This window comes from Jaculus jaculus, chromosome 14 (assembly GCF_020740685.1).
Source record: "Jaculus jaculus isolate mJacJac1 chromosome 14, mJacJac1.mat.Y.cur, whole genome shotgun sequence".
Taxonomy (NCBI): Eukaryota; Metazoa; Chordata; class Mammalia; order Rodentia; family Dipodidae; genus Jaculus; species Jaculus jaculus.
The window spans coordinates 1,527,501-1,552,500 of NC_059115.1; the positions used below are offsets into that span (position 1 = coordinate 1,527,501).

General features: G+C 53.8%; 1 protein-coding gene and 1 long non-coding RNA gene across 4 annotated transcripts in view; both read left to right on the forward strand.

Moving 5' to 3' along the window:
• Window positions 1-17,986, forward strand: part of Sptbn4 (spectrin beta, non-erythrocytic 4) — a 105,194-nt gene extending 87,208 nt beyond the window's left edge. For all 3 annotated transcript variants that reach the window (XM_045134055.1, XM_045134056.1, XM_045134057.1), the window contains 13 exons: window positions 1,061-1,265; window positions 3,183-3,563; window positions 5,048-5,292; window positions 8,584-8,722; window positions 8,826-8,910; window positions 9,457-9,653; window positions 11,168-11,787; window positions 12,207-12,279; window positions 13,035-13,327; window positions 14,511-14,684; window positions 14,838-14,880; window positions 16,921-17,079; window positions 17,179-17,986. In XM_045134055.1, the coding sequence (XP_044989990.1) occupies window positions 1,061-1,265; window positions 3,183-3,563; window positions 5,048-5,292; window positions 8,584-8,722; window positions 8,826-8,910; window positions 9,457-9,653; window positions 11,168-11,787; window positions 12,207-12,279; window positions 13,035-13,327; window positions 14,511-14,684; window positions 14,838-14,880; window positions 16,921-17,073 (2,608 nt within the window). In that variant the 3' untranslated portion in view covers window positions 17,074-17,079; window positions 17,179-17,986. The remainder of the gene's footprint in view (window positions 1-1,060; window positions 1,266-3,182; window positions 3,564-5,047; window positions 5,293-8,583; window positions 8,723-8,825; window positions 8,911-9,456; window positions 9,654-11,167; window positions 11,788-12,206; window positions 12,280-13,034; window positions 13,328-14,510; window positions 14,685-14,837; window positions 14,881-16,920; window positions 17,080-17,178) is intronic.
• Window positions 17,987-23,982: 5,996 nt separating this feature from the next.
• LOC123454574 overlaps window positions 23,983-25,000 on the forward strand; it is a 1,129-nt gene continuing 111 nt past the window's right edge. The window contains exons 1-3 of the long non-coding RNA XR_006633412.1: window positions 23,983-24,031; window positions 24,171-24,216; window positions 24,341-24,414. This is a non-coding gene — a long non-coding RNA (uncharacterized LOC123454574). The remainder of the gene's footprint in view (window positions 24,032-24,170; window positions 24,217-24,340; window positions 24,415-25,000) is intronic.

Sequence of the window (25,000 nt, forward strand, 5' to 3'; positions counted from 1 at the left end):
GGTGGGTAGGGACTGGGCAGCACCCAGCACCCAGCACTGAGCTAGAGAGAGAACCCGTAGCTGGAGAGAGGGCTTGGCCTCTTAAAGGCGCCTTGCTTGCCAAGCCTGGTGGCCCTGGTTCGATTCCCCAGTACCCACGTAGAAGGCAGATGCACAAAGTGGAGCAGTTGTAGCTGAACTGCATGTGTTGGTAACCACAGGACTCTAGAGGCAGAGGCAGGAGGGTCTCTCCAAGTTCGAGGCCAAGGCCAGCCTAGTTTACGTCACATACCAGGTTTCATGCTAGTCAGGGCTTTATAGGGAGACTCTGGAAAGAGGAAGAAGACAATGGGGGAGAAGGAAGAGGAATTCCCACCTACCCAGTTTCTGTTTCTTTTTCTTTTTTTTTCTTTTTATCGAGGTAGGGTCTCACTCTAGTCCAAGCTAACCTGGAACTCTCTGCAGTCTCAGGCTGGCCTTGAACTCACGTCGACTCCTACCTCTGCCTCCCCAGGGCTGGGATTAAAGGCGTGCGCCACTACAGGCAGGCAGTTTGTTTTGGGGAGGACGTAAAAGCAAGAGATGCTGATAAAAGAATAGGGTTGTAGCATGAGCCCTGTTGGTTTGGCTGGGTGGTGCCACCATGCCGACAGTTTAAGAGGCCTCTGGCTCAGGGGTGGGGTCTGAAATGGGATACCAGGGTAGGAGGGAGAAGCCCATGTCCCAGTGAACATGGGGATTTGGAGACAGGGCTGGGTCCCTAAGGCAGGCATTGGAAGCCTGACCCACATTATTGCCTGGGGAAGGACAAGAGACCAAAGAAGGAAACGGAGTAGCCTGGGGTAGAGGCGAGCCCATCAAACTATGGGAGCCGCGCTGAAGCCCACGTGCTAGGCTGTCCGAATCAGGATAGAACACAGAAATCCTGCTGGAGGGAGTCTCAGTAACCAGGACCCTTCCTAGAGATTCGGGGCAAAGCAAGCCTGCAGCGGGGGGGGGGGGGGGGGTACAGCTTCCCCCTTGCCTCCTCACCACCGAAATCTCAGGGGCGCCTCTCTCTCTGCCCTTCTCCCTCCGTCAGTGAGCAGATCAGCCGGCGGCAGTCGCAGGTGGACCGTCTGTATGTGGCCCTCAAGGAGCTGGGCGAGGAGCGCCGGGTGGGCCTGGAGCAGCAGTACTGGCTGTACCAGCTCAGCCGCCAGGTGGACGAGCTGGAGCACTGGATCGCCGAGAAGGAGGTGGTGGCCGGCTCCCCGGAGCTTGGCCAGGACTTTGAGCACGTCTCGGTGAGCAGCATTTGTGACAGGCTGGGGGGGGGGGGGTGGTCTGTGGCTAAAGGAGCTTGCTCACCAAGCCTGCTGGCCAGCGTTCAATTCCCAAGCCACCCAGGCAAGCCAGATGCTGAATGTGGCACAAACAGCTGGCGTTCATTTGCAGTGGCAAGAGGTCCTGATGGGCGCCCCCCCCCACCTCCACACACACACACACACACACACACACACGTGCAAAGAAGTTTTTAAAAAGTAGAGAAAGGACTAGCAAGGATCATAGTAGCCACTGTGTATAGCATGAAGGTTCTCTGGGCCTTATTTCTAATTACCATTACCTCATTTCCAATTACCGTTACCTCAGTCTGAAACACATGAATTAATATGTTTGGAAACAATTAGAACCATTCATACATGGCACTTGGAAAGTGGAAGCAGGAGTCCAAGGTCACCCTCGATTTACATATTGAATTTGAGGCCAATCTGGGCTACAGAGACCCTGCCCCAGAGAAAATAAATGAACAAACAGGAATGGCATGCTGCAGGCCTAAGACGGTTATTAAAACTGTATCACTAGCTGGACGTGGTGGTGCACATCTTTAATCCCAGCACTGGGGAGGCAGAGGTAGGAGGATCGCCATGAGTTCGAGACCACCCTGAGACTACAGAGCGAACTCCAGGTCAGCCTGGGCTGGAGTGAAACCTTACCTCGAAAAACAAACAAACAAACAAAAAAATTAAGAAACAAATAAAACTTGGGCCTGGGGAGATGGCTCAGTAGTAGTTAAAGTTGTTTGCAAAGCCTTCTGGCCCAGGTTCAATTCCCCAGCCACCCTCATAAAGCTGGACAGACATTCAGTTGTAGCAGCAAGAGACTCAGGTGTGTGCATGCACATGCATGTGCACGGGCATGAGCACACACACACACATGTGAATATGTATGCATGAGTGCAAATAATTTTTTTTCTTTTGGTTTTCAAGGTAGGGTCTCACTCTAGCCCAGGCTGACCTGGAATTCACTATGTAGTCTCAGGGTGGCCTCGAACTCACAGCCATCCTCCTACCTCTACCTCCTGAGTGCTGGGATTAAAGGCGTGTGCCACCACGCCCAGCATACAAATAAATTTTTAAAAAATATTTTTATTTATTTGGGAGCAAGAGGTAGAGAAAGAGAGAGAGAGAGAGAGAGAGAGAGAGAGGAGGGGGAGAATGGGTGTGCCAGGGCCTCCAGCCACTGCAAACAAACTCCAGATGCATGTGCCCCTGTGTGCATCTGGCTTATGTGCATCCTGGAGAGTCAAACCAGAATCCTTTGGCTTTGCAGGCAAACACCTTGACCGCTAAGCCATCTCTCCAGTCCACAAATAAAATTTTTAAGAATATCTCTTACATTTTACTTTTATTCATTTATTTATTTGAGAGAGACAGAGAGAGGAAGAGGCAGATATATAGCAAGAGATAGAAAATGGGTGCACTAGGGCCTCCAGCCATTGCAAACGAACTCCAGACACATGTGCCACTTTGTGCATCAGGTTTACATGGGTACCAGGGAATCAAATCTCTGGGTCCTTAAGTTTTGCAGGTAAGCACCTTAACTGCTAAGCCATCCCAACAGTCCAGTTAAAAAAATAAATAAATAAATAAATAAATAAAAACAAAAACTATATCTTGGGCTGAAGAGATGGCTTAGCAGTTAAGTGTGAGGGCCTGTTGGTGGCCTTGAACTCGTGGCGATCCTCCTGCCTCTGCCTCCTGAGTGCTGGGATTAAAGGCGTGCGCCACCACCACACCAGCCTTGATGTTATTTATTTTTTTTTTTTACAATGATGCTTACTGTCCTGACTCCCGTCTGTCACAAATCATCAGGTTGGGGGGAGCTGGGGTACACACTGCCTTTCCCACTTTGCCCTGGCCCTCCTTGTGTCCCGGTCACAGGTGCTGCAGGAGAAGTTTTCCGAGTTCGCCAGCGAGACGGGCACAGCAGGCCGGGAGCGGCTGGCGGCTGTGAACCAGATGGTGGACGAGCTGATCGAGTGCGGCCACGCGGCGGCGGCCACCATGGCCGAGTGGAAGGACGGCCTGAATGAAGCGTGGGCGGAACTGCTGGAGCTGATGGGCACACGGGCCCAGCTGCTGGCTGCCTCCCGGGAGCTGCATAAATTCTTCAGTGATGCCCGGGACCTTCAAGGACAGATCGAAGAGAAGCGGAGGAGGCTGCCCCGCCTGGCTGCCCCGCCCGAGCCCAGGCCCAGTGCCAGCTCCATGCAGCGGACTCTGAAAGCCTTTGAGCATGATCTGCAGCTCCTAGTGTCCCAGGTAGGGCCCCCGTGGGAGGGGAGGGGACTGGACAGGGTGGGCCTGGGGTGTGGTCAACAGCGCCCTCAAAGAGCAGGCCTGTGGAGCTGGCTGTAATTAGGTAGCCGGCAGGTAGAAAGAAGACCAGGAGCAGGAAGAAGTTGGAACATGGGGCAGATAGAAATTGGATTGGTATATGGTACAAAGAAAAGAGTCAGAAAAAGAAAAAGTTTTGTGGTAATTTCTCCTCCTCCTCCTTTTCTTTCTTTTTTTAAAAACTATTTTTTCAATAGCTTATCTATTTGAGAGAGTGAGAAAGAGGCAGACAGAGAGAGAATGGGTGCACTAGAGCCTCCAGCCGCTGCAAACAAGCTCCAGACACATGCCACCGTGTGCATCTGTCCTACATGGGTTCTGGAGAATCAAACCTGGGTCCTTAGGCTTCGCAGGCAAGTGCCTCAACCGCTCAACAGATCTCCAGTCCCATCTTCTTTTTTCTTTTGAGACAGGGTCTCACCTTGTAGCCCTGACTGGCCTTATACAATCCTTTTTCCTCCGACAGAAAATACATAAAGTGTATATGATGGCTCATGCTTGTAACCTCAGCACTCAGGAAGCTAAGGCAAGAAGGGTGCTGAAAGTTCAAGGCCAGCCTGGCTTGCAGGGTAAAACCTTCCTTGTCTGGAAGAAAACAAACAAAACAAAACAAAACAAACAACAACAACAAAAAAAAAAACACCAAGCTGGGTGATGTGGCACATACCTTTAATCCTGGTACGTGGAGGGGCAGAGATAGAAGATCAGTGTGAGGCTACCGTGAGACTACATAGTGAACTACAAGTCAGCCTGGGCTAGAGTGAGACCCTACCTCAAAAAAAAAAAAAAAAAGAAAAAAGAAAAGATAATATAAAAAGAGCTGGGCATGCTGGCACACGCCTTTAATCCCAGCACTGGGAAGGCAGAGGCAGGAGGATCTCCATGAGTTCAAGGCCACCCTGAGACTAAATAGGGAATTCCAGGTTAGCCTGGGCTAGAGTGAGACACTACCTCAAAAAAATAAATAAATAAATAAAAAGATAGTAGGGCTGAGAGACATGCGTGAGAGTCTGCAAGAAGTCAGAGAACGGGCAAAACAGAGAGAAATTGGGCAGCGCCTACCAGGAAAGAGTGGTGAGACCACAGGGCACAGGTTCCTTGGGTCTGGAAGTTTCTGGTCTTGCATAGTGGACCAGGAAGAGAGTGGAGCCTGGACCACAAGGGAGAAGCGGATGGCTTGGGCCTCCCGGGTTAAGGAGGGGTGGCATCTATATAATGTGGGCATGACTCAGGGGTGGGGGAAGAGGGCCGAGTCTGGACCCCGTGGAAGATGGGCTTCAGGTGTGGAAGAGGGTCCGGCCTGGATCACGGGGGCCAGGCCGAAGGAGAGGCCCAGATCACAGGGCAGGAAAGAGGTCGGGGCCTGGCCCCGGTGGAGGCTGGCACGGAGACCTGGCGTGCCCCCTCAGGTGCGGCAGCTGCAGGAGGGGGCGGCCCAGCTGCGGACGGTGTACGCCGGGGAGCACGCGGATGCCATCGCGAGCCGGGAGCAGGAGGTGCTGCAGGGCTGGAAGGAGCTTCTGGCCGCCTGCGAGGACGCCCGCGTGCACGTGAGCTCCACGGCCGACGCCCTGCGCTTCCACGGCCAGGCCCGCGATCTGCTGGCATGGATGGACGGCGTCGCCGGCCAGATCGGAGCAGCCGACAAGCCCAGGTGTCCCCTCGGCCCACCTCAGTTTCCTCACCTGCTTCTGGAAGCCTCTCTGTTGGCCCCTGCCCCCCCGCCCCACGACCCCTCTGTAGTAAAGCCCAGAAGCCAATGCCTGTGCTGTACCTTCACATCAGACGTGGGTGTTGTGTGCCAGGATGCCTTTCGGGCCTGGCAGGCTCCTGCCCTTTGGTCTCCCGCGTGGGCATCCACAGCATAGGATGGGCTAAGGGCAGGCAGTTATAAGGCTGTATTGTAGCCGGGCGGGTCTCAGAGCCTGAGAGGCAGAGAGGTAGGGGGATCACCGTGAGTTTGAGGCCACCCAGAGACTACATAGTGAGTTCCAGGTCAGCCTGGGCTACAGTGAGACCCTACCTCGAAAATCAAAAAAAAAAAAAAAAAGAAGGCTGTATTGTATCTTGTGGGCTGGACCTAGTAGGCACTGATTATTTATGTAATTATTGTCTAGAATCCACAGTGAGGGGCTGGGGTCGTGGCTCAGCGGTAGAGCACTTGTCTAGAACCCACAGTGAGGGGCTGGGGGCGTGGCTCAGAGGTAGAGCACTTGTCTAGAACCCACAGTGAGGGGCTGGGGTCGTGGCTCAGCGGTAGAGCACTTGTCTAGAACCCACAGTGAGGGGCTGGGGTCGTGGCTCAGCGGTAGAGCACTTGTCTAGAACCCACAGTGAGGGGCTGGGGGCGTGGCTCAGAGGTAGAGCACTTGTCTAGGATCCACAGTAAGGGGCTGGGGGCGTGGCTCAGCGGTAGAGCACTTATCTAGAACCCACAGTGAGGGGCTGGGGGCGTGGCTCAGAGGTAGAGCACTTGTCTAGAGTCCACAGTGAGGGGCTGGGGCCATGGCTCAGAGGTAGAGCACTTGTCTAGAATCCACAGTGAGGGGCTGGGGGCGTGGCTCAGAGGTAGAGCACTTGTCTAGGATCCACAGTAAGGGGCTGGGGTCGTGGCTCAGCGGTAGAGCACTTGTCTAGAATCCACAGTGAGGGGCTGGGGATGTGGCTCAGAGGTAGAGCACTTGTCTAGAACCCACAGTGAGGGGCTGGGGACATGGCTCAGAGGTAGAGCACTTGTCTAGATCCACAGTGAGGGGCTGGGGGCGTGGCTCAGAGGTAGAGCACTTGTCTAGGATCCACAGTAAGGGGCTGGGGGCGTGGCTCAGAGGTGGAACGCTTGACTAGTATGGCAAAGGGGAAAATAAGTCAAATTTAGTCAGGTGACTTGGAGCCATGATGCTTCAGGACTTGGCCCTGGGAGTCCTCTGAGGACCCCTTGCCTCCAGCCACCATTGGAAAAAAAAAAGAAGCGTCACGCTAGAGCCACAGGCCTCAGATGCTACTACGGGGTGGCTCGGCCATATCAAGAGGCTGCAGGTTGAATTCAGCCTTGTGTCTGGAAGAAAAGAACCTGGCGGGGGGTGTGGACACATGGCATTGGGTCTGTGACTGTTTCCATTTATTCCGAAAATGTCTGTTTACTCATTTGGAGTGGAGCTCTGGCTCAGCGCTTCTAGAATGCTGAATGTGCTCTTTGCCTCTGAGCTGTGTGCGGATCTGCTTCTAAGAAATGTTTGTTACAGGCCCCTTAGCTGGTGGACAATCCCAGGCTCTTACCCCGAGGCAGCTTACATTCTGAGGGTGGAGAGAGGCAATGAGTAAACCTAAAAGCCCTAATATTTGTGGGCCAGATGGCCAGACAGAGGAGGAACAGCGAGGTAGGCTATCGTTGAACATGTCCAAGTGAAGTGGTCACTAGGGCTTAAGGGAGGGCGAGACTGAGCAATGGCAAGATGAGCGGCCTGCGGGTCTCCTGTGGCAAGGAATTTGGCTTTTCTCCACGATGGCAGCATGGTGACGTTTACATCACATCAGGAGGGCACAGACAGGGGCAGGACAGGCAGGAGGCCATTGCAATAACAACCTGCCCACCCCCACCCCGTGACAGCTGCTGGTGGCTTGGACCAGCATGGCCGTTTTGAGGATGGGAAGGAGGACTTGATTTTAAGCGTTTCTTTTTCGTTTTTCTTCTTTCCCCCTTCTCCTCCTTTTCTAATGTGTGCGGGAGACAGACTTGGCGCATCAGCACCTCCAGCCACTGCAATTAAACATCAGCCATGTGTTCCCCCTTGTGTGCAGGCGTGGCCTTGTACACTTGGCATCGCCTTGTGCGTCTGGCTTATGTGGGACCTGGAGAGTCGAACAGGGGTCCTTAGGCTTCTCAGGCAAGCGACTTAACTGCTAAGCCATCTCTCCAGCCCCAATTTTGTCTTTTTTTTTTTAAATATTTACTTGCCAGCAGAGAGAAAGAATATGAATATTTTCTCATAAAACAACAACCTGGGGGCTAGTGGGATGACAAAGTGCTTGCCACGTCACACAAGCATGAGGACATGGGTTCAGATTCCCAGAATCCTCCTAAAGTGCTGGATACCATGCTGCACGCCTGTAATCCCAGTGCTGGTGAGGCAGAGGCTGGGATCCTGGGGCTCACTGGCTAGCTGGTTCAGTGAGCTCTCGATCTAAGGAGAGACCTTGTCTCAGTAAATACGGTGGGGAGGCTGGGAAGATAGCTCAGCAGTTGAAGGCGCTTGTTTACAAAACCTCCCGACCAGGGTTTAATTTCCCAGAATCCACATAAGTCAGATGCAGAAAGTGGTGCATGGATCTTGTGTTCATTTGCAGTGGCAAACCTTGGCATGGTGCACGCACACATGCACACAGATTTTAAAATGAGATGGAGCCAAGTATGGTGGCGCAGGCCTTTAATCCCAGCACTCCGGAGGCAGAGGTAGGGGGATCACCGCTACTTCAAGGCCACCTTGAGACTACATAGTGAATTCCAGGTCAGCCTGAGCTAGAGCGAGGCCGTACCTCAAAAACCCGAAATACTAATAGTGATGATGACGATGATGATGGTGATGATAAGCAGAGTGATCCAGGAAGAGACTTAATGTCTGCCTCTGGCCTCTCCATACCCATGTGCACACACACACACAAGCACTCACACGCACAAGCCCCCATGCACACGTACCGCACACATGGAGAGAGAGGGGAGGTAGTGAAATTCTAGAAGGCTAGATCACAAGTGAAATTTTAGCACCTTGGGAAGTTGGGATTGTTGTGTCTGCATGAAGACCCTGGCTCTTGGAACTTGCCTGCGGAGGGCGGCTGTCCCAAGCTGGGGCACAGCGTCAGCTCGGGGCCAGGGCTGGTGGGAGCTGCATCTAGAGGGCGGCCTGAAGGTGCTTTCTGTGGCTCAGCTCCCTGCCTGCAACCGCTCCAGGGACGTGTCGTCGGTGGAGGTGCTCATGAACTACCACCAGGGCCTGAAGACCGAGCTGGAGGCACGGATGCCCGAGCTGACCGCCTGCCAGGAGCTGGGGCGCTCTCTACTGCTTAATAAGAGCGCCATGGCTGATGAGGTGGGGAGAGGCACAGGCCCCCTCTCAGCCCCCATTCCCTCCACACTGGGTGGGAGCCACCCGTGACTCTCCTCCCTCCCTCCTTCCCACCCATCGCTCCCAGATCCAGGCACAGCTGGGCAAGCTGGGAACCAGGAAGGAAGAGGTGTCGGACAAGTGGGACCGACATTGGGAGTGGCTGCAACAGAGTGAGTGGGGCCCCGGACACATGTGGCTGGAGGAGACGGGCATGCCCCAGCACATGGCCTCGAGGATGACACGAGCATGCTTTGACCACTACCCATGGTTCCCGGAAGCAAACATTAGGCCCTGGCAGGGGAATAAGGAGGGAGGCTGTGGTGGCAGACAACTAGGGGAGGTCAGGGCACCTTCAGAAAGGGTCCAGATGCCCCCTCCATAGCTCAGCTGGTAGAGCAGAGGCCTGTAAGCTGAACAGGAAGAGCTCCAGGGGCCAAGGAGGTCGCTCAGTTGGTGGGGTACTAGCCTAGCATGCATGAAGCCCTGGGTTTGATTCCCAACGTTGAATGACCCAGATGTGGTGGAGCATGCCTGTAATCCCAGCACTTGGGAGATGAAGGCAGGATGAATGGAAGTTTAAGGTCATCCTGGACTACTTGTTACTCCTGCAAAGCCCAGGCAGGGGAACAAGGGGTGTGGAAGGGCCCAGAAGACAGCCCTTGCCCTAGGAAGGGCCCGAGATTCTCCAGCCTCTCACCCTGCGTGCCCACTCCCAGTGCTGGAGGTGCACCAGTTTGCACAGGAGGCTGTGGTCGCAGACGCCTGGCTGACGGCCCAGGAGCCGCTCCTGCAGAGCCGGGAGCTGGGCAGCAGCGTGGACGAGGTGGAGCAGCTCATCCGGAGACACGAGGCCTTCCGCAAAGCAGCTGCAGCCTGGGAAGAGCGCTTCAGCTCTCTGCGGCGCCTGACCACGGTCAGCACCCACATCCCACACCCCTACCGCTGCCCCCACACCCACCATCCCTCTGTGTGAAACACACACCCGCACTGGGCACCCAGTCCTGTGTCCATCTAGCGTGGAGACAGATCCTTACAGAGCGCTCAGTGGGGACAAGGGGGACAGACCTATGGTCAGGTAGTGGCAGAATGGAAAGGTTAAGATTGTGAGGGGGCCAGGCATGGTGGAGCACGCCTTTAATGCCAGCACCCAGGAGGCAGACGTAGGAGGATCGCCTTGAGTTCAAGGCCATCCTGAGACTACATAGTGAATTCTAGAGCAAGACCTTACCCTGAAAAACATGTATATATGTATGTGTGTAGGTATGTATGTATATATATGGTGATGGAGAAACTCAGGTCAAGGACACAGGCTTAGATGGGAAGGTGTAGGGCACCATGTTTGCTCTGGAACCGTTGTTGTGACCCTGAGGAACAGGAATACAGTAAATTAAGAGAACATTGTAATAAAAAGTCCTGAGGTCTGGTGGAGGGCAGTACGGAAGGAGGCCATCAAGTGTGAGTCCCTTAGTGGAGATCCCAGGCCCATGGAAAGCTGGAGGTGGGGCAGCTGTAATCCCAGCATGCCATTGGCGGCGGGGAGGGAGGGACGTGGGGACAGGAATTGTGGGGAAGCCCTGTGCCAGCTAGCCTGGCAAATGGAGTGGTGAGTAAGAAGAGAGCCAGAGCCAGGCCTGGTTGTGAACACCTGCAATTGCAGCCCTCCGGCAGCAGAGGTATGTGGATTGTTGTGAATTCGAGGCCAGTCTGCGACTGCAGAGTGAGTTCCAGGCCAGCCTGGGCTAGAGTGAGACAAGGCGAAAGAAGAGGACCAACTGACACCCAAGTTGTCCTCTGACCTCCACACATGTGCCGTGGTGGGGTGTACACACACACACACACACACATTACCCAGAGGGGCTGTGCATGTTGTTCCGTTGGTAGAGTGCTTGCCTAGCAGGCATGAATCTCTGGGTGTGACCTCCAGAACCACATCAGTCAGGCATTGGGGCACATTCTTGTCATCTCAGCACTTGGATCAGGAGTTCAGAGCCATGCTAGACTACATAACTGTGCTCCCTCTGCACCCCCAAAAAATGAGACATAGAATAGCCGGGCTTGGTGGCATGCATCATTAGTCCCAGCATCCAGGAGACAGAGGTAGGAGAATCGCCAAGAGTTCAAGGCCACCCTGAGATTACATAGTGAATTCCAAGTCAGCCTGGGCTAGAGTGAGACCCTACCTTGAGAAAAAAAGAGAGAAAGAAAAGAGATACATAAAGGAGGAAGGAGGAAGGGAAGATGTAACTAATTCCTAAAAGAGCAAGGCTAGAACAGGAATGAAGTCTTGGCCAAGTATATGTCAGGAGCCTAAACCCTGTTTCATCCAGGCTCTGAACCAAGTGGAGTAGAGAAAAGCAGAAAACCTAAGGGCACCTTGACCATTCCCCCACCCCACCCACCAACCTGAGCAGGTTCTTCTGTCCTCAGATCGAGAAACTGAAGGCCGAACAAAGCAAGCAGCCGCCCACCCCCCTGCTGGGGCGCAAGTTCTTTGGGGACCCCACGGAGGTGGCGGCCAAGGCAGCGCCCTTGCTGCGGCCAGGGGGCTATGAGCGGGGCCTGGAGCCCTTGGCCCGCCGGGCCTCGGACACACTGTCTGCAGAGGTTCGGACCCGGGTGGGGTACGTGCGCCAGGAGCTCAAGCCAGAGCGCCTGCAGCCGCGCATCGACCGGCTGCCGGAGGTCCCGGGGAGGATAGAACCCGTCGCCCCTCCAGCCGCACCTTCGGACGCGACAGAGACCCCCGCTTCCCCGGCGGCGACCGAACTGGTCAGACCTCGTCCGGAGCGCCAGGAGTCGGTTGATCGCGCCGAGGAGATGCCCAGGAGACGGCGGTCAGAGAGGCAGGAATCCAGCGATCAACCCGAGGAGGCTGCGCGGAGGCGGAGGCCGGAGAGGCAGGAGTCCACGGAGCACGAGGCGGCGCACAGCCTTACCCTGGGCCGCTACGAACAGATGGAGAGGCGACGCGAGCGGAGGGAGCGGAGGCTGGAGAGGCAGGAGTCCAGCGAACAGGAGATACCCACCAGAGGAGACCTGATTAAAGGGTGAGGACCCCTCTGTGACCAAGGAGCTGGGGGGGGTGGTGGTGCTAGGTGAGCTCCTCTGCTCAAACTGCCCCCTCCACCCCGGACCCCGAGGAGAGTCAGTCGTGGTGATGGGATGGGAGGTTGGGAAGATCAAGGCTATCCTTGGCACTACAGTGAGTTCAAAGCCAGCCTGGGCAGTACGAAGTCCTGTGTGAGTAAACCAAAAACAAAAGGCTCCTAGCAGAAAGGTTCCAGCAATACTGAACATGGGGGCATGACATGTATGCCAGGCACACACACCGTCAGGGCTGGTATTTCAGGCTAAAGGATGGACAGACCATTGTCCCGCCAGGTAGGTCCCTGGCAAAAAGGCACCCAGTTCCATTTGGGTCTTTCTTCCCCTTGTCATCCCCTCCCCCCCCCCACCTCCACCCCAGGAAGGCCACCCTGGCTGACATCGTGGAACAGCTGCAGGAGAAAGAGGCCAGCCCAGGGCTCACGGCTGGGGTGGTAAGTTGAGGCACGGGATGGGTGGGAGGATGGGAAGTCCGTCTGGAATGAGGATCAGGTCAGAGACAACCATTACCTGACCCTGAGGCCGCCCTCCTACCGAGACCTCACAGATTGGGTACAGACCCCAGGTGCAGGGCTAGAGAGATGGCTCAGCTGTTAAAAGGCCCAGATGCCCCCCCACCCCCGCCCCACCTGAAAATGTCCCTCGCAGAAAGACCGGGGCTGCAGACCTAAGAGACGCTACGCCCTTTCCTACGCATATACTGTAAATTCAGCCCACATCTGTTTTGGATTTTTAATTTTATTTTTGGTTTCTCGAGGTAGGGTCTCACAGTAGCCCAGGCTGACATGGAATTCACTATGTAGTCTCAGGGTGGCCTCGAACTCACAGCCATCCTCCTACCTCTGCCTCCGAGTACTGGGATTAAAGACATGGATTTTATCCCCCTAGTTCTGTGGGGGGAGGGATCCCAAACTTCCTCCCAGACCACCACACAAAGAAGGCACCCCACCACCTCCATAGATCAACCCCTTCCTTCCAAGTTCCCAGAGCCAGCCCAAAGCCTGTATCTCAATGTCGTTCATCCTCAATACCTAAGGGCCTCCTCCATCCCCGAGGGCTGGCTCAGGCCCTCCTCCAAGAGACATGACCAATGGGGTCTCGGATCTCCGGGGTCTCCCCTGCCCCGAAGATGTCCCCCTCCATTCCCCCGGACAGCGGCCCTCTCCCCCCCTTCCCTCCATTCACACAGCCGTCGCTGCCTCAGCCTCGAGAGCTACCCCCGGGCCGCCTGCCCAACGGGCTGGAGCCGCCCGAGAGGACACCTCGGCCCGATCGGCCGCGGGCTCGAGACCGGCCCAAACCACGACGCCGCCCTCGGCCTCGGGAGGGCGGGGAGGGCGCGGGGAGCCGGCGCTCGCGCTCCGCCCCCGCCCAGGGAGGCTCCGCCCCCGCGCCGCCGACCCCGCCCACCCACACGGTGCAGCACGAGGGCTTCCTGCTGCGCAAGCGCGAGGTGGACGCCAACCGCAAGTCGTCCAATCGGTGAGCGCGTGGGCGGGGCTTAGCGTCAGTGGAGAAAGGGGCGTGGCCTAAGCTTTAGCGCGCCCAATGGATGGTGGTGTTGGGTGGGAGTGGGAGGGCCTGGTCCCGCTAAGGAGCAAGCTGGGGGTGGGGTCTAGTCTAGAAGATTCCAATGGCATGTCAGGAGGAACCCCAAGATGTCACCCAGCCAGTCAATGGGGTGATCCCAGCGCTTAGTTTCAAATGGGGGAAGATCTGAGGAGGGAACGGAGTCCGTCAGTGAAGTGTTGGGAATTACCTCAAAGTCTTACCATTTTTACCTGGTTTAAAAACTATATATACTTTATTTATTTGAGTGTGGGAGAGAGAAAATGGGTGCACCAGGGCTTCCGACCACTGCATACAAACTCCAGATGCACGGGCCACCTTGTGCACCTGGCTTTACATGGGGTACTGGGGAATCGAACCTGGGTCCGCAGGCAAGCGCCTTAACCACTGAGCCATCTCTCCAGCCCCAGAGTGTTTGTTTTTGGAGTTCAGTGTCATTTTGTCCAAGTGGGAGGCACAATCTGGGGTGGAGGCAAAAGGGATGGCACATTGGAGTGACCCAAGACGTGAAGTGGACAGGGCCGGCTCAGACCTTGCTGGTGGGGTGTGAGGGGTCAACCCTTCTTCCTTGTCCCCGGGTTAGAGTTTTTGCATTCCAAATCAGTAGCTCTTCCTCGAAGGAACGAACTCAGGGCGGTGGGGTGGGGAAATGAGGAGCCAGGAGTGCAGCGAAGGCTTGTCCGGGAGACAGCGTAGATCTTTGCAGATTGAACGACGGCCTTACCCGTGCCAGGCGAGCAGCCTACCACTGAGCTGTGACTCCAGCGCCGCCCTGACGAATTCTAGGCAGGTTCTCTACTTTTGAGCTATGACCCCAGGCCCACAGCTTACGTCTTGCTTTTGGCAAAGTCAGTGTGGGATAAAATAAGGAGAGGCAAGCCCATCAAAGGCTAGCCTGGGCAAAGGTTTGGTTCTGACAGTCCTAGCTATACCTCCCAATACAGGCACACCCCAAGGAAGAGCAGCGGGCACGTGACCTAACTAGCTAGGGGCTAGGGTCCGCAGGTAGCAGGCTGGGCTTACACTATGACCACCGAGAGGAAGTTCCCAGGCAGAATGTTGCCGCCCCACCTTGAATCCCATCTCATCACCCCAGGTCGTGGGTGAGCCTGTACTGTGTGCTCAGCAAGGGGGAGCTGGGCTTCTACAAGGACGCAAAAGGCCCAGCATCTGGGGGTACGCATGGTGGGGAACCCCTGCTCAGCCTGCACAAAGCCACCAGCGAGGTGGCTAATGACTACAAGAAAAAGAAGCATGTCTTCAAGCTTCAGTGAGTCCCGCTGTGGGCAGGAGGGAGGGATCGAAGCCCACCTTCCTTCCCCAAACCCTCCCTCAAGACCTTGATTCCCTTGAAGGACGTTGGGTGGTGGGGTGGGGAACTGAGCCCTTAGGGATACGTCAAATCTGTGTCCTCTTCTTCTAGGACCCAGGATGGCAGCGAGTTTTTGCTCCAGGCTAAAGATGAGGTAAGATCTGCCCCTTCCGCCCTCATTTTGTGGGTCTCAGAATGACACTGCTGGCTGGCCATTCCCAGGACCAGAGTGATGGGGTTGAAGAAGGCATGCCAGGGCTGGAGCGATGGCTCAGTGGTTACAGGCACTTGTTTGCAAACCGTGATGACCCAGGTTCGATTCCCCAGTACCCATGTAAAGCCAGATGAACAAAGTGGCGCATATGTCTGGAGTTTGTTTGCAGTGACAGGAGGCCCTGGTACACTTGTTCTCTTTCTCTCCAAATAAGTAAATATTTAAAAAAAAAAAAAAAAAGAAAAGAAAAAGAGGGGCTAAAGAGATGGCTTAGCGGTTTGTGCGTTTGCCTGCAAAGCCAAAGGATCTTGGTTTGACTCTCCAGGACCCACGTAAGCCAGATGCACAAGGGGGCACATGCATCTGGAGTTCGTTTGCAGTGACTGGAGGAACTGGCGTGCCTATTCCCTCCCTCTGTCTCTCTCTTTCTCTGTCTCTTTCTGTCAAATAAAATATAAAAGAAAAAGCAAAAAAGAAAGGCGGCCCGGCGTGGTGGCACATGTCTTTAATCGCAGCACTCGGAAGGCAGAGGTAGGAGGATCGCCATGAGATCGAGGCCACCCTGCTGAGACTGCACAGTGAATTCCAGGTCACCCTGGGCTACAGTGAGACTGTATCTTGAAAAACCAAAATAAATAAATAAATAAAAAGGTGTGTGCCACCATATCCTGGCCACACACATTCTTTTCGTGACAAGGTCCCTATGCAACCCACACTGACTTCAAACTCACTGTGTATCCCAGGCTAACCTTCTGAGCCTACTGCTGCAGTCCCTTGAGTGTGCTAGAAATTTTCATTCTGTGCCCCAGGCTGGCCTCAAACTCTTAGCATTCCTGCTACCTTTGCCTCCCAAGTGCTGGGATTAAAGGCGAGTGCCACCATGCCCTGCTGCAGGGTGCGTGTGTGTAAGAGAGAGAATTAGTTGGTGTGCAAGCCACTTAGCACTTGCCAGCTCTACAAGTGTCTGCCCATGTTTTTGTTTGTTTGTTTTGTCTTCCAGACAGAGTCTCACTTTAGCCCAGTTTGGCCTCAAAGTCACTTCAGTCCCACTACCCCAGTCTACCAAGTTCTGAGACTGAAGGGGTGTGTCACTACATACAGTTTTACTTTTTTTTTTGTTTACTCATTTGTGTGTGCACGCGCATGCGTGTATGCGCATGCATGCACTCTAGGGTCTCTGGCCACTGCACTAAAACACCAGACACTTGCTGGACTGGGAATTGAACTGGGGCCTGCAGGTTTTGCAAGCAAGAACCTTGAACTGAGTCATCTTCCCAGAGCCCACTCCTCTCCCCTGGCTTGTGTTTTGACTTTTCTCTGAAGCAAAAGTTACAAATAGGGCCTGGAGTGATGGCTTAGTGGTTAAAGCACTTGCCTGCAAAGCCAACGAACCCAGGTTACATTCCCCAGGACCGACATAAACCAGATGCACAAGGTGTCACATGCATCTGGATTTGCAGCAGCTAGAGGCCCTGGCATGCCCACATTCTCTCTCTCTCTTTCTCAAATAAATAAATAGAATTTTTTTTGAAAAAGAGTTACAGATAATCTTACTGCTTAGATTCTGTGAAGGTTCGAACCCACAGTAGTGTTTAGAGCAGAGCCTGGCACTCAGTGCCGTAACTGGTTTTATCCTTTTATTTTTCTGTTTTTAAATTTCATTTTTATTTATTTATTTGAAAGAGAGATAAAGAGACAGCAAGAGAGAGAGAATATAGGTGTGCCAGGGCCTCTAGCCACTGAAAATGAACTCCAGGCTCATGAACCACCTTGTGCATCTATCCTTATGGGAATCCTGGGGAATGGAACCTGGGTCATTTGGCTTTGCAGGCAAGTGCCTTAACCACTAAGCAATCTCTATAGCCCACTTTATTCTATCTTTCTGACCACAGTTTAACAGAGGGAGGAAGGAGAGTGGAGGGAGAGATTCATCTGTTATTCAGTTCTTCTCTTTCAAATATGGACTCTGTCTTCCTTCAGGAGGAGATGAACGGCTGGCTGGAGGCTGTGGCCTCCTCGGTGGCCGAACACGCGGAAATCGCGCGCTGGGGACAGACACTACCTACCACATCATCCACGGACGAGGGCAACCCCAAGGGCGGGGAGCGTAGGGCCAGCGGGCGCCGGAAGTGATTTCAGGTACCCCTACCCACGAGGGAGTCTTGGTCTGACAAGTGTGCCCGGGCCTGTCCTCGCCACCCTGTGGGCACAAAGACGCTTTCTCTTCCTCGAGGGCAGGAGCGACACTGCGGATGTGCCGCGGATGGACCCTGGAATGGAGGGGACTTCTCCTGCACCTCAAGAAGCTGGGGTGGGGGGGAGACTGTTGCCCCTTTCGCCATATCTCGGTCCCTTCTTGCTCTCCACCCCCCCACCCCGGGTGCTGGGGGTCCATCATTTGTATGCAATAACTGAGCTTGGTGGGGGCGGGCAGGGAGCCAGCTGAGCCAAGCCTCACTGCCCTGATCCCCAAGGCCTGCCCCAAGAAGCTGGGGTGGTGGGGATGGTGGGAGGAGATATTCCTAGCCTCCTCTCCACCTTAAGGATGGGCACGTGGGGGGGGGGCCGCTGGTGAGGTCCCCTGGACCATCCAGGGTGCTAGGGGTTGGGGAGGGGGACACTCCCTCCCCGCCTTACCTCACTTCCAATGCTGCCTTGATATGTCTGGGAGGAGGGAGCCAGGGGGCTCTGGGGCCCCTCATACTCCATTCTCTCAGAGCCATGCGGTGAATTCCAGACTTAGTTTATTTTTGCATAACGTCGACCTCCTCCCAACCCCTCCCCGCCCCGCGGCCACGAAGAAAAATTTGTCTTCCTCTCCCCTCCCCCCTCTCCAGCTGTAAATGTCACTTCCCCAGGGGAGGCGGGTGGGGAGGCCCTCCCCTGCATGCTTCAGGCTGGAGCACCTCTCTGGGGAGTAGGAGATCAGGGTTGCAGGCAGCCCCCCAAGGTCGCCTGGAGAAGCCGCTGGGGCCCAAGGGGTGTGGGTCGGTGTGGCAGGCGCACACTGTGTGTACCTATAATAAACCCTTTGGCTTTGACGGTCCATGCTGGTTTCTTCGTGTATGGTGGTCTGCGACAGGATTGGACTGTGGGCAGGTGTGTGTGTGTGTGTGTGTGTGTGTGTGTGTGTGTTGGGGGGAGGGGTACCCACAGCTTGCAGAGACCATAGATGCGCCCATTGGTGCGTGTATCTACTTTCAGGAGCTGTACACACACTCCTTGAAGACTCACCCAGATGCCATAGCTGGAAAACAGGAACCTTAGTGCTGTGGCTCTTAGACATGGCTCCGCAGTTAAAGACACTTAAAAAAAAAAGGGGGGGGGCTGGAGAGATGGCTTAGCGGTTAAGCGCTTGCCTGTGAAGCCTAAGGACCCCGGTTCGAGGCTCGGTTCCCCAGGTCCCACGTTAGCCAGATGCACAAGGGGGCGCATGCGTCTGGAGTTCGTTTGCAGAGGCTGGAAGCCCTGGCGCGCCCATTCTCTGTCTTTCTCTCTGTGTCTGTCACTCTCAAATAAATAAATAAATAAATAAAAAAAAAACAAAAAAAACATTTCATTTATTTCATTAGTTTACAGAGAGAGAATGGGCGCGCCAGGGCCTCCAGCCACTGCAAACGAACTCCAGATGCGTGCACCGCCTTGTGCATCTGGCTAACGTGGGTTCTGAGGAATTGAACCTGGATCCTTTGGCTTTGCAGGCAAACGCCTTAACTGCTAAGCCAGCCCTAAAGGCACTTTAAAAATATTTATTTACTTATTTATTTATTTGAGAGAGAATGGGTGCCCTAGGGCCTCCTGGGCACTGGGAAATGGAACTTGGTCCTTAGGCTTCACAAGTAAGTACCTTAACCGTTGAGCTATTGTTCCAGCCCTAAAGGCACTTTCTTGCAAAGCCTGAAGGCCTAGGTTTGATTGCTCAGGACCCACGTGTAAGCCCATGCTTTCACTTTCTCTCATAAGTAAATGTAAATATTTAAAGGTGGGCTGGAAGGATGGCTTAATGGTTAAGACATTTGCCTGCAAAGCCAAAGGACCCTGGTTCGATTCCCCAGGACTCATGTTAGCCAGATGCACAAGGGGGTGCACGCAGCTGGAGTTTCTTTGCAGTGGCTGGAGGACCTGGCACACCCATTCTCTGTCTCTTTCTCTCTCCCCCCCCTCTTTCTCTGTCAAATAAATTTTTAAAGGTGGGATGGAGAGGTAGCTTAATGGTTTAAGCACTTGCCTGCAAAGTCTAGGACCCAGATTTGATTCCCAAGTACCCATGTAAGCCAGATGTACAAAGTAGTGCATGCATTTGGAGTTCATTTGCAGTGGCTAGAGGCTCTGGCACTCCCATATTCTCTCTCCCTCCCTCTCTCTTTCTGCCTATTTCTCTCTCAAATGAATGAATGAATAAAATTAGAAAATATTTAAAGGAAATAACTTTTAAAATGGAAACCTCAGAGGCTGGAGAGATGGCTTAGCAGTTAAGACGCTTGCCTGCAAAACCGAAAGACCCAGGTTAGACTCTCCAGGACCCACGTAAGCCAGATGCACTAGGGGGGCGCACGCATCTGAAGTTCACTTGCAGTGGATGGAGGTCCTGGCGTGCCCATTCTCTCCCTCTCTCTCTCTCTCTCTACCTGCCTATTTCTGTATCTCTCTCTCTCAAGTAAATAAAACTAAAACATTAAAAAAAAAAATGGAACCCTAAGAAAGAAAGGAGGAAGTTGGTCAGGTGTGGTAGCACATGCCTTTAATCCCAGCACTCTGGGGCTGAGGTCAGAGGATCGCTGGGAGTTCGAGGCCAGCCAGGGCTGGAGTGAGCCCCGCGGCCCCTCCCCCACCACAGGCCACGCCCCTAGATTTCCCGCTTAACCCTAATTCTTGGTAACTTGAAAGTGCTGCGATGACATCCCTTACTGGATTTCCCTAACGCTCCCACGCACGTACTGGACTCCCGTGGCATCATTCTGAAAGCGCATTCTGGCCAGCCAGGAATCTCAACAGGCTCGGTGAGAACTTCTGCCCAACCCAGCTTCCTGCCTCTCGTAAGAGTTAGTTTCCAGCCGCCCGCCCGTCTGTCCCTTTAAGAAGGTGTTGGGATAAACCATGTGTGACAGACCGTGGGAGGAACGACTTGGACCTGGCGAAGCTTCGCCTTCATTAATGCAGTAAATTAACTTACTTCTGGAGCAGAATTTTATGAAAGGAGCTGTTACTCTGTCTTATCCTCTTTTAAAGCGGAAATTTGCCCCAGTTCCGGCACAAGAGGGAATAGGATCCGAGAGGCACCCCCGCACCCATGCCAAGTGGACTCCTCCGGCCCCGCCCACTGAAGCCCCGCCCCTGGGACCGCGCAGCCCCGCCCCAGGACGCGGGCGTTGCCTGGCAACCGCCCGGGGACACAGCCGTTGCGGTCCCAGCGGAGCCTCCCCGGAGGAACCGCGGCCCTCCCGAGGCATGGGCGACCCGCCGTCCAGCCCCGACCCCGCCCAGGAGCGGAGGGCGTCCCAAGCCTCGAACCGGAGGCTCAGTCGGGAGTCCTCGCAGGCCCAGGTGTCGTTCCCCGACGGCGTGCAGCTCCAGGGGCCGCAGCGGGGCCGGCAGGGCTCCCGGACGTCAGGGGCTGGCCTGGGCCAGACCGACGCGCAGAGGGCACCGAGGCCCAGCCTGACCCCACGCGGGTCCCAGGGCCAGGAGGACCAGCCCGGGGGCCCAGTGTACCCCTCAGGCCTGCCCTCGGGGTTCCAGCCCCAGCGCTTGAGCGGCTTAGGCAGGAAGGGAGCGAACCTGGGCCACACAGTGAGACCCAGTCTCAACAATAAATTTTAAAATTAAGTAAAAGGGACTGGAGAGATGGCTTAACAATTAAGGCGCTTGCCTGTGAAGCCTAAGGACCTAGGTTCGGTTCCCCAGGCCCCACATAAGCCAGATGCACAAGGAGATGCATGTGTCCGGAGTTCCTTTGCAGTGGCTGGAGGCCCTGGTGCACCCATTGTCTCAAATAAAAAATTTTGAAAAGATACTTTAATTTATTTGCAAGCAGAGAGATAGACAGTATGGGCATGCCAGGACCTCCTGCCACTGCAAATGAACTTTGTACATCTGGTACATGGGTACTAGGGAGTCGAACTCAGGCTGCAGGTTTTGCAAACAAGTAAGTGCCTTTAAGGACATAGCCTTCTCTCTAGCCCTAAATTTTTTTTTAAAAAAAGACTTATTTATTTGCAAGCAGAGGGAGAAACTGAGTGCGCCAGGCCTCTTGCCAGTGAAAATGGACTTCAGACGCATGTGCTATTTTGTGCATCTGGCTTTATATGGGTATTGGGGAACTGAACCCAGGCCTTCAGGCTTTGCACACAAAGTCCTTAACCACTGGCCATCTCAGTGATGTTGCTTTTTTTTTTTTGTTTGTTTGTTTTGTTTTGTTTTTCGAGGTTGTGTCTCCATCCAGCCCAGGCTGACTTGGAATTTACTGTGTAGTCTTAGGCTGGCCTGGAACTCACAGCAATCCTCCTACTTCTGCCTCCTAAGTGCTGGGATTAAAGGTGTGTGCCACCACACCTAGCTGCAAGGACATCTTAAAAACAGATCTAAGGAGACTGAAGAGATGGTTCAGTGGTTTAAGGCATTTGCTTGCAAGCCTGATGGGCCAGGTTCAAATCCCCAGTAACCACATTAATTCAGATGCACAACATGGCCCATATATCTGGAGTTCGCTTTATTTATCAAATAAATAAATAAACAAATATATTTTTGTTTGTTTCATTTTTATTTATTTGAGAGTGACAGAGAGAGAGAGAATGGGCGCGCCAGGGCTTCCAGCCACTGCAAACGAACTCCAGACGCGTGCGCCCCCTTGTGCATCTGGCTAACATGGGTCCTGGAAAATCAAGCCTTGAACCGGGGTCCTTGGGCTTCACAGGCAAGCGCTTAACTGCTAAGCCATCTCTCCAGCCCTAAAAATACTTTTTAAAAAGGGGGTCCTGGAGAGATGGCTCAGAGGTTAAGGTGCTTGCCTGCAAAGCCTAACAACTAGTTTGATTCCTCAGTACCCACATAAAGCCAGATGCACAAAGTGGTGCATGCACCTGGAGTTAAATTGCAGTGAATAGAGGCCCTGGCACACCCATTCTCTGTCTCTCTTCTCTCTGCTTGCAATATATATATATACACACATACACACACACATATATGTATGTATGTATGTATGTATGTATGTATGTATGTCATGGTAACCTTCAAACAGAACCACAAGCCAGGCATGGTGGCACACACTAATCTCACCACTTGGGAGGTTGAGGTAGGAGGATCATCATGAGTTTGAGACCACCCTGAGTCTACATAGTGAATTCCAAGTCAGCCTGAGCTAGAGGGAGACCCTACCTGGAAAAACAAAATGAAAGAAAAAAAAGTGCACACTGTGGTTTGGTTGTTCCATGGGCTTGTTAGACTGACTAAGTCACTGAAGATACTGGAAAGATACCCATGACTTCGCAGTGCCTGGTACTGACACAAGGCCATCATAATATGAGGAAAAGATGCTGACATCAAAATAAAAGACTAATTGAGATGGGGAGGGGATATGATGGAGAGTGGAGTTTCAAAGGGGAAAGTGGGGGGAGGGAGGGAATTACCATTTTACAATCATGAAGTTGTCAATAAAAATAAATTTTAAAAAAAGATGCTGGAAAGTAGATAAAGCTGAGAGAAAACAGAACAGCAAGACGAAAGCTTTGCAAGGATGTCTACTGAAGGCCCCTGCCTACCAGCATGGTTTTCAATGCTGTTCCTGTCTGAGTTGACTTTCCTACTGGGTGTTTCTGTATTTGTTCCTTTCACTGGAATTAAGGAAGCGACAGAGTAGTTTCCTCTAAGGGCCTCAATGGAGCCACTTAAGGCCTTGCTGGTCCATCGGTCCGGCCATCCTCCGGAAGGCATGACTTTGCTCTCCCAGCCGAGGCGCTTGGACAGCCATACAGAGCACTGTGTAAGGACAAAACAAGACCCAAACAAAACCAAGCAGGCGGGATGGGCAGGTGGAGGGCAGGGCGGGGGTAGTTGTGACCTGCTGTAATTGACTCTCTGTTTTCTTAAAATACAAGTTCCTTTTCCACCCTTCGCTCCCCCCATCTCCACCCCAATAGTTCATGGCTAAACCCTCATCGCTGGGCACAAAGAAACTGGTTCCCTCGCGCCTGCGATGGCTTGGGTTCCGCCCTCTGAAACAATGCATCTTTTACCATCGTCAAAAGCCCTTGTCAGCCGGGTGTGGTGGCGCACGCCTTTAATCCCAGCACTCGGGAGGCAGAGGTAGGAGGATCGCCATGAGTTCAAGGCCACCCTGAGACTACAGAGTTAATTCCAGGTCAGCCTGGACCAGAGTGAGACCCTACCTCGAAAAACCAAAAAAAAAAAAAAAGCCCTTGTGTTTGGCCCGTGGAGTTCCGCCCAGCAGTGTGTGCCAACGCTCACGCCTTCCCGCGTCGTTCCTTCCAAGTCACTCGGGTTTGCAGGCTTGTGGGGAGGGGGGTGGGCGTCCGGAGTCAGGCCCAGCCCAAGGGGAAGCTTGTGGGAATCCCGGACAGGTGCTCATGGGAGAGTCGGTGTGGACCACCCCCTCCCCACACCCCCGCCCTGACCTTCAGTGCGCAGACTTGCCTCGGCTGTGTCCTCTGTAAGATGCGATGACAGAGGATCAACTCCAGCCCTAAGGCGGGAATACTCCGGCCATGAGAGTTCCTGGCTGGTCCTCAGTGAAGTGTGTGCCATCCCTTCTGAACCTAAGGATCTGTGACCCAAGACCCAGGACCCATGTAAGCCAGATACAAATGGTGGTGCATATTTCTGGAGTTCCTTTGCAGCAGCTGGAGTCCCTGGGGTAACCATTCTCTCTCTCTCTCTCCCTCTCTCCTCTTTCTTAAATAAGTAAGTAAGTAAGTAAATAAATAAATAAATATGCCAGTGGGGGTTGGGGAGAACTCCCTGGATCCTTCCTGAGCAGGCAGCATCCCTCACTCTCTCTCCCCATCATCTCGCATCCAGGTTCAGTACCTCTTTCCCTCCAGACACTCACCTGGATCCCAGACTCCTTCTTCTCCAGGTGATGGGGACTGCCAGTTTGGGGTGGGGGCGGTAGAAGGCGTGAAAGCAAGAGGGTGAGGGGAGAGCTGTTCCTACTGACCCACTTCCCCCACCCCGGCCTGTGACACCTCTTTCTTTCTTTGACCGCCTTCCGTCAGCCTCCTGAGCGGGCGCATCTCCACCCTGAAAGACGAGACTGGAGCCGTGAGTAGGGCAGGACCTGGAAGGACGGGCAGGAAGAGGGACCCCGGAACACCGCCCCCTCCCCCCCCACTCACTCTTGCTCTTTGTCCTTTCCATCCTGTGTCTGCTCCCCTCTCCTCCACAGATCTTCATCGACAGGGACCCCACAGTCTTTGCCCCCATTCTCAACTTCCTGCGCACCAAAGAACTGGACCCTAGGTTGGTATGGATAAATGGGAGTGGGTTTCCCTCATATGCACACTGTCTGAGGTCTGCTTTCCTCTAAGAATGTCAAGTTATACTCTGTTCTATTCAAACTTTTCATAATCTTTTTGTTTGGTGTGGTTTGGTTTTGGTTTTTCTAAGCGGGGTCTTGCTGTAACCCAGGCTGACCTGGCACTCACTCCGTAGTCTCAGGCTGGCCTCGAACTCACAATTGTCCTCCTACCTCTGCCTCCCGAGTGCTGGGTTTAAAGCATTCCTAGAATCTCAACAGAAGAGCTTTGTTATTGGCAGTACTGGGGTATGAGCCTAGGGGTCTTCTGCTTGTTACGCAAGGGCTCTACCACTGGGCTACATACCCAGTCATTCCTAGAATCTTGGCTCTGGTCAACATTAGTTAGTCCTCGTTCAGCATTCTCTGTGCAGCTCTTAAAACTTTATCTTCAACTGGTGTAGTGGCATGTGCCTTTAATCCTATTACTGAGGAGGCAGAGGTAGGAGGATCACCGTGAGTTCAAGGCCACCTCAAGACTACAGAGTGAATTCCAGGTCAGCTAGAGTGAAACCCTACCTCCAGAAACCA